This window comes from Rhinopithecus bieti, unplaced genomic scaffold (genome assembly GCF_001698545.2).
Source record: "Rhinopithecus bieti isolate Rb0 unplaced genomic scaffold, ASM169854v2 scaffold_13352, whole genome shotgun sequence".
NCBI classification, from domain to species: Eukaryota; Metazoa; Chordata; class Mammalia; order Primates; family Cercopithecidae; genus Rhinopithecus; species Rhinopithecus bieti.
This window is the reverse complement of record NW_016808026.1, coordinates 3,049,356-3,058,350: the sequence shown is the minus strand read 5'-3', so window position 1 is coordinate 3,058,350 and position 8,995 is coordinate 3,049,356. Positions and strand designations below refer to the sequence as shown.

At 42.1% G+C, this 8,995-nt stretch overlaps 1 protein-coding gene across 1 annotated transcript in view; it reads right to left on the bottom strand.

Moving 5' to 3' along the window:
• Window positions 1-6,417: 6,417 nt before the first annotated feature.
• LOC108537577 (uncharacterized) overlaps window positions 6,418-8,995 on the bottom strand; it is a 6,939-nt gene continuing 4,361 nt past the window's right edge. The window contains exons 4-5 of the mRNA XM_017885161.1: window positions 8,929-8,995; window positions 6,418-6,970 (exon numbers count right to left, since the gene is read on the bottom strand). Coding sequence (XP_017740650.1) covers window positions 6,862-6,970; window positions 8,929-8,995 — 176 coding nt within the window. The 3' untranslated portion in view covers window positions 6,418-6,861. The remainder of the gene's footprint in view (window positions 6,971-8,928) is intronic.

The following is an 8,995-nucleotide window of genomic DNA, read 5'->3' as shown; positions in this document are numbered from 1 at the left end:
ATGTTAAAATGATCTCTATGTATTTCTTAAAATTACAGAATATTTTTATCATGCCAGAATGGTAATTTTTTCTTCTTAGTTGTTCATTTCATACTTCAGATAATTAAAAACTGTATCTGAAACTGTATCTGACTTTATGCTTTCTCTGTTATACACCCACCAATGTGGCTGCTGATTTGAAATTTAAAACATGCCGGCAAAGAGGTAAAATCTCACTTCAATGATACTTCAGTTGTGTGAAAGAACACCTTTCAACTTCTTTGGTTTTCTTAAGAACTTAAGAACCTAAATAGATGTAACAGATAAGGAAAGTTTAGTTCATTTCTGTGGTTTTAAGTTTTAACTGCATTGTGCTAGAGTATCTCCCCACCTCCCATGTTGGAAACTACATATGGAAAAACCAATTGCTACGCTGACATACTTACCACAAGTAGACTACATTTGATAGTAGCCTGAAAGCTACTAACTTTAAAAATGCAGATATGTGATTTTATTTTCCCATTTTAAGACATTTTAAAATAAGGCACTTACATTTATTTATGTGACTAAACCACTGGATGAATGAAAACAGAAGAAAATATTTTTCACTCAAAGCCATTTATCATGGCTGTTAACACTCTTCTGCTTAATAAGTGATGTATGACATCCAGTGACTGTGATCTATGCAAACGGTGAAAAATAAATGAGAGGGAACATCCTTAGTGCGTGAATATATTAATTTAAAAAGTAAGATCACATTTTATCTTAGAAAATGAGTGCATTTAAGAGACTGTATTCAACAGCCCTATTGGATGATGTAGAATCTTTTTTTTTTTTTTTTTTTTTTTTTTTAATATACAAACATTTAACAAGTTAACCTTTCTGGAATTTTTTTTTAGTTGCCCATGTTTGTAGAGACTAAGACTTGTTTGTTGCATAAATCTTAGTAGCCTTCCTGTAAAGTGTAATTTGGTATGTAAATGCAGGACCAGAGGCTATTAAGGCAACCCAGGAACAAAGGAATAAATCACTGGATGTTAGATTAACAATTTATATGATGACAGCTTCTCCTGACTTTTATCAGAAAACAGTGATTCTACTACCTAGTATCTAGTAAGAAAAACATTAATTTGTTCCTTGAACAAACAGTTGTTTGTAGCAAAACATAAATTCTAATGTGTACCCAGCCAGTCTAATGATGTAGGTTGAAGGAAGAGAGCTAATGTGCACTGGTGTCATTAATCTTGAAAATTCAGATCAATCACTAGAAACACATATACAGTAATGGTACAGAAAGAATCCTCTAGACTTTAACTATGACCCAGATGAAATAAAACCATGATTCTGACATTTTCTTTGGGGCCAAAAGTAACAAAAATGCTGTGGTGGCTTCTTATTGTGCTAGCATACAATCAGCATACAAACAGCAATCCCTCAATTTTCTATGGGAAAACATACTTCCTCAACCAATATATTCCACCTTTCTGGCCACTATGACTGGTGGAGGGCTCTTGACCTGACCAGGGATATTTGCTAGAATTTCTAGGAAGAGCAGCTTCCTCTTTCCTCTGTAAAAAGCATCGGAAGAGACTGTCCTCTTCACTACGTTTGAACTTGGGAACAAGAAGCTCTGAAAGCTTCTGGCAGCCATCTTAGAACCCTGAAGAGTAAGCCTCTCAAGGACATACCCAAGACTTAGGAAGAGGAGGTAAGAAATTGCAAGAGAAACTGCAGTGCAACTGGTCACATGGTGTGAGCCCTGAATCAGGTCCCGGCTAGAGTCACACAGAGCCCCCGACTCCACTCACTCACACAGTCATTAATCATGTCTCTCTTTTTTCCCTCAAGAAACTTGAGATCAGGCTTTTTGATTCTTGAGAGTAAAACAGTTGGAACTAATTCAAGCATAAATGATCACTTGCAAGGGCACAGCTGAAGTGTGGTGGAATTAGCAGAGTACAAGGGCAAAGAGGGTGCCAGACATCATGCTAGCATCTTTCCTTGCTTATCTCACCGAATCATCACAGGAATTGATATGATTCTCAAAAAGTAGTAAGGTAGAAAGTAATTTGCCCAGTATTTTTGTAGTTAGTAACTGAGGAATAGAGATTTGAATAGAAACTTGTGTGGTGCTAAAGGGAATGTTCTTTCAAAGTTTCCATCTGTTCTGGTTTCCAACTTTAAGTCTTTCATAATTCCAATTGATCATATGCAGATCAGTCACCATAAATTACAAGTAAGAATACATACATTATTTATTTTACAATGAACAACACACAGCAGGTTTTCAGATTTTTATTGAATCTGAAATGCTTCAATAAACCATATTAGCAACACCACTGAACGGGTATAAAAACATCTATTAACTTAATAACAGACTTATCAACGAGGGCCAATCTTCAATTTTCTGATCATCAAAAAATATATCCTAGTTGAAAGACATGATGCATATGGTATTGTTTGGTTTTAGGTATCTTTACCTAAAGCTCTATTTATGTTCATCCCAATTAGGAAAAAATAAAAAGGCGCTAATCTTTTTGACAATTTAGGTCAATACCTGAATTGAACATAATTGAGACCCATCAGTTACCTTTTTTTGGCTCTAGAAGACCCAGAATCTAACAACTGAAAGGAGAAGTTCTTGAGCTAAATATAGGTTCTTGAGAATTTTTAAATAAATAGAAGAAACATGAATTTAACCAAGAAAATAAGCATGCTCATAAGAAGCAGAAGGTTTGGATGGAGATTTTGAAAACTGTAAACTAAGCTGAAATGATGCAGAGTGACTACTGACCTCGGGCAAATCACTTCATAATTATCTTCATTTTAAAGAGGAAGAAATAAAGTTCCATAAAGTTAAGCTCATCTAAAGTCACAAGCTACTAGGCAGGAGTGCCAGATTTGACTGGAAAGCTCTTGATCCTCCCTAAATGTCTGTGCCTCTTTCCTTGTAAATGGGTGGTTAGTATTCTGGCTCATCAGTCAGTCTTTTCAAACACATCAGTTGATTGTCAAATCTGGTCAAAACACTGTTGCTCAAATCAAAATTGTGAAAATCAGGCTTCATAATCCAGAAGGCTGAGTTCAGTGTTTTGGTCAGTGGGGTCCCAGACCAAGGTCAAGCAACATGCATGTAATTCTGTAAAACAGACTACAGCCTGCACCTTTTACTGTGCCCCCAATGACAAACAGCATGTCTCTTTTACCTTCTTTAGGAGGATAGAGACAATTCTAAATCACAAAATTAGAAGGAACTGTATCAGCCATCTGATCCCAGGATTCAGATTCCAAACGACATCACATAATGAATATTCCAGAGACAGAAAAGACACACTATTTATAAAGAAGGCTGAAAGCCTGGGAAAATGTTCTAGGCTATTTGTTTCTTAAGATGAATAAGCATTTGTAAACAAAAGTAAAACCTTCCACAAACAAGGTTGCCTTTTTCCTGCATTGCTATTACTATCTTTAACAATTGTAAGATAAAATGAAATTGTAAAAAAGATATTCTCTTTGCCGTTGCTACAGCATAAGTTTCAAAATCTTGCTCTGTGTGTGTGTGTGTGGTTGCTCCTGAATTCAGCAAGAGCAACATAAGGTGTTTGATAAAATTCTCACATGACCCTCCTTCCAGCTGGGACAATAATTGACATGCCAGAGTAAGCAGAAAGTTTGTTTTTAGGTAAAAGGAGCTGCCATCTTATCAATATTTCCTTGTCCCCCAAATAAATATGGTTTCTCCAAGTAAGTATACTTTAAAGCACAGGTATTGCCTAGTACCCAAAATAACAAAAATGCTCAGGTCTGTAGTCTTTCTATTAATCTCCTCAAAATAGTGACACAGAATGCTTGGTCTTTGAGAGTGTGTGGTTAGAAGCTTTGCTGAAAACACCATTAAAACAGAACTGATTTGAAATTCTGCTTCCTCTAGCTACCAGGGCCAGCCAGCCCATTGTCTTCTACCACTGTGGCTATCAGAAGTGCAAAAGGGCACACATCCATTCAACAAGTATCTGCAGGGAAGGAAACCGCCTCTCCTTGCTCAGGTGTCAAACAAAATCAATAACCATTTGCTAAGGAAAGGAAAAGAGAGACAAGAACTGATCCCTTTCACCTCAAATTTCTCATTCCCTCCTTGTCTAGGCTGTATAGAAATCCATGAAACTCTTTTCCCCTTAATGATTGCTTCTGTCTTCTTCATCTCACCAATTGTGTTCTGAAGTCTTTTCAAGAATCAGGAAATATCTCTATAATTGCTCCAAATTCAATGAAAATGAATACCCATCTTATGTTTCTTTGTACAGATAGACTGAGAGATATATCTGGGTATTGCAAGTGTAAGAGTCCCAGTGTCTAAAACAGAACCTGCTACTGTTGAGTTTACAAATGCTTATGGAATTTACAAATCTGATTATCATTGGTTCAAATCATATTTATTGGGTTTTCACATAGTAAAATGACAGCTGCATTCTATCAATACCAGCATTGCTTACACTGAAGTCATGTTTTCCCCAGTTCTTTCACTATTCCCTTGGGAAAGATGAAGTCTCTCTAATAGCAAGAATATGCAATTGAACAAACCAATTCAGTAAATATACAAGCAGAGAAACTGAGGTTGCCTTTGTGAAAAACAAAGGCTATCCCCACTGCCTTTTTCCAAGACAGGCACAAATCCTCATTCCACCTAGAAGCAGAAAAGAGTTGTTTGTGTTTGTACCCACAGGAGAAAGGGCGGAGCGGGGTGGGGGGTTGCTGGGTTCCCCAGAGTCTTAGCAGGAGTATCAAGTCTGCTGCAACACAGACCCCTGAGGGACAGTCATAGGTAAGGGTGAATGGAATGGGTATTAGACCAAGAAAGGAAGTAAGCAACCCTAATGATGATACCTTCAGAATGAATTCTCAAACAAACCAATAACAAAGATGGGTGGAATGGTGGGACGGAAGAGGAGGTAGGAACAATGACCAAATTTTAGTTTCACTAGGCCTCATTGTGCTAATGACAAGGCTTTGACCTAATAAGTGCTCTGAGTTCCTGCATGCAGGGGATATTAGAACAGTCTTATTACATGCATCAGTGTAAGGTATTGTTCCTCCTTTCTAGTCAATGCATTGTGCTCCAGAATCAAAAGGCTTGATGCTTCTCAATACACTCCATGATGTCAATTTCAAATGGAAATTAAATACAGTATGAGAAAATTATACGACATTCTTACCTTTCTATGTAGATACCTATAAATACTAAGGTTTCCTTTTGGAATTTTTTGGGGCTTCAAATAAATATTTGCCTAACATTTTCTCTGATTGTTCAATCCCTCACTTGATAAATAACTTACAAGTTGTAATTTTAATTAAATTCATTTTAACTAAAATTAAGATTAACTCTTTTAAAAGCAATTACCAAACAAGTTCAGTGAAATTAGTACAGCAGAATATTTTGATTTGGTTTTATCAAACAATGTTTACTTAGTTCTCATGCACACATGCATATAATTCACCTTTTAGAAATTCTCAATATGTCTTAGGGTTTTTTGTTTTTTGTTTTTTAAAGGCTGAAAAGCAGTTCTGCCAAAAGGAAGCCTCTTTAATCTCCTTAAAACAAGTGTTTTGAACGTGGGACCATTTTGCAAAGAAAGTCTCTTATAAACTACTCTTGATTTTCAAGGTGGACTTCCAATAGGAATATTTGAAAGTATCCTAAAAGGGGTTGCTTTTAATGTTAAGCACATCTTGTTGAAAATCAGGTTTCTCAAATTAAGCATTACTGACATTTGGGCTGGATAATTGCAGGAGGCTGTCCAGTTTATTGTAGAATGTTCGCAGCATCCCTGGCCTGGCCCACAAGACACGAGCAGCACCTCTCCCCCAAAGTTGTGACAACCAAAAATGTCTCCAGATATTGCCAGTATCCCCTAGGGGGGCAAAACTGCCCCCAGTGGAGAATCACTGCTCTAAGCCTATCAATAAGATCTATCCCTAAAGTGAGAGAAAGTTATTTCTCTTCTTTCACTTTGACTGACATCTGTTTCTCATTTTGCTTCCTCAAGCCATTTCACCACCTTTACTTTCTTCTTCTTCCTCTTCTTTTTTTTTTCTTTGTAATGACTTTACCTTAGCGCAACAAAGAGATTCCATTGCCTATTTTCTAAAGCTTACCAGGATTTAGGGAACAATCCTCCAGAAAAAAAGTGTCCAGTTAGGCTTCCACTTAAGGACTAGGAACCAGCCCAAGGGTACAATCCTTTGTGTTTCAAATGCAGGAGGTGGGGAGTAAAAGATTCTCTCATCTCACATTAAAGTTAGCATTCTATAATGAAGCCTTTTCCTGCACACACTTATAAGAGCTACTCAGACCTACTCTCTGCTTTTATATGACACCCTAATCAATTTGGCCGATTTTCCCTCTTCCGTGACCCCCGAACAAAACAATACAGGCAGACATATCAGATGATGTTTTATTTGAACAGCATTCTGTGCAGAACAGAATTAATGGCTGAAATGATCATTTATTTTACCTTCACATGATTTATAAAAATGACTGAAAAAAATCATAGCCATAAAAGCCAATAATGACAGAAGTCTTTTTATTCAAATATCCCACCTTACTGATGTCCAGAATAATCAACATATTTCAAAGAGTATATGTCAAAAACATACCCTGTCACATGGAATAAGAGGACATGCCCTGGCCATTAGAACCGTGCTGTCCTCGCTCTTGTGTCCCTCCATGGGACAGACATCACCTTTTAAGACAACCGTGCCACTGTCTCCAACAGTTTTCCACAGAGTTCTTGTTTCTCTTCATCTGAATCTTTTCTGCGCAATTTGATGTCCTGAACTATTTCTGATAGTTGCACACAAGATCTCAGGGACTGGATCTTTTAGTTATGAGACCAGCCCTCTTAAATAGCAGTAGGTACAGTGCTTGCTCTCTCTTCTTTTCATCCTTCCAGAGTTGCCTTCATCTTCATTTCCTGCATCTGGTAAAGTCTCTCTGAAAATGTGAAACCGACGGCAGAACATGGCAAGCTGGATGGAGAAGCCGACCACCCCTCCCCCACTCTCACCCCCCAACGCCGGGCCGGGCCGGGCAGGTCCTGTTTCGGATCCTGCACACTGTGGAAGCTTCTTGCTTCCCTGTTTTGGTGGGTGAAATCTTTGCTGTTCAAAAAGGCATTTTTGCATAGAGATTTTAGGACGTGTTTATTCTAGTAACCTAGTGTTTTCTTTTTTCACTATATTTACATGTCGGGAACTCCAGGGAGGCCTCCGCCAGAGATTCCCTTAAATGCTGGTCTCTCTTCCTGCTTCTCCGCCCCGTGGCCTTTTGGAGGCATGGTGCTTCCCTGTCTTCCCTGTCCGCGGGCAACAATCACAGCATCACCTGCAAGGGGCAGCGGAGTGAACCGCGGACCCCCGGAGTGACGCCTTGGAGATGAACCCTTTGAATTTGGGAACCCCTCTGACGGCCGGGACTCCCAGGATTCCCTTCCATAGAGGGAGTCCACGGTGGTCGCAGCCGGCGGCTCAGTCCTCCTTAGAGTGCCGAATCAGAGAAGACCCGCATCAGGTTTGGGATGTAAGGGGAGAGGGAGAGGTTAGAGAGGTATCATTGGATAAGCAAAGAATGCTACTCTGGGAAAAGGAGGCAGAAAAGACGTAGGGAAGCATGTTCCCCTTAATCCCTTCCCCGTGCCGCCCGTGGATCCCTGATCTTCTTGTCATGGAGACAGGCTGCAGCCACACACACGACCCCGGGCCGGAAACATGCACACGCGCGCGCACACACACGCACACACACGCCCCGCCGCGAGTTGCACGCTGCAGACTTCTGCCTGACTTCCTGGCCAAAAACACCGCACCTCTGGGGCCAGACCGTGAATTCCTGTGGTCTAGAACTGACACCACTCCCCCTACCCCACCCTACTCCTGCAACACACACATTCAGACCCTACACTGCACCCTGAGCATGCCAGGAACCACTTAAGGGAAGCCCGAGCAGCTCTCCCCTATAAACGACTACCTTCCCCACTGCCTGATGTCTATTTAAATCTCCTACAAGCTCGCCTACAGCGAGCCGAGGTGCACCTAAGCCAGGTAGTAGACGGAGGAGGAGCCTGGGGTGAAAGTGAACCTCAGAGAACAGTACTAAATCACTATTCAAGGGGAGGCACGGGGAAGCCTCCAACCCTCTCCTGAACCTTTCAGGCCCTACCAGCAGCCCAGTTCCAACGCCCGATCCTGCACAGCTCCCTTCCTCTTCACTCGAATCCTTCAGCGATTTTCCAGCCGGCCCTTCCAGGCCACTTTCTACATCCATCCTCTCCCCAGCCAGTTCCCAACATGTGGCCTCGAGTACTCTAGCCAGAGACAGATTCCAGGCTGACTCCATCATGATGTGCCCCCTAACCTTGTACTGACTGCCCAAATTATCCGAGTCCTCCGGAGCCCACTGTCCCTTTCACCGGCGTCCTTTGCTCTCGTTCAAATCCGCTTTCCACGCGCCCCACTTTACACCCATCCTCCTGCCGCTCTGGTCAAGACACGTTTGCTCTCCACTCTGCGCCCCCAACACTATACTCTCACGCTGCTCCCACCCTATCCCCCGGTGACACCCCCACTTTCCTTCTCCGGCTGTCCCCTGGCCAGGCTCCCGCGCCCCAAGTCCAGCCTCCCCGCCCGGTCCCCTCCCTCGCCGCACGGTCTTTCCTTCTTCCCAAGTCTGCCCTCTGGGCCCCCGCTGGAGCTAGTTCTGCCCTCCTGCTCTGCCCGTCGTCCCCGCTCGAACATCCCAATGGCCACCAGGTTTCAAAGTGGCTCGGACAGGCACCAGACACAGGGGACAGAGGCCAGCCGGCTCTCCCGGGCGCCAGCCGCTCCTCTCGCTATCCCTCCTGGACTCCCCCGGGCTCCAAGACCTCGCCCCACCACCCAGCAGCCTCACAAACTTACTTGCGGGTCGCCAGGAGGGGGCTGCGGTGAGCGGCGGCGGGCCCAGCGGCGGCGAGTGCGCCCCTCT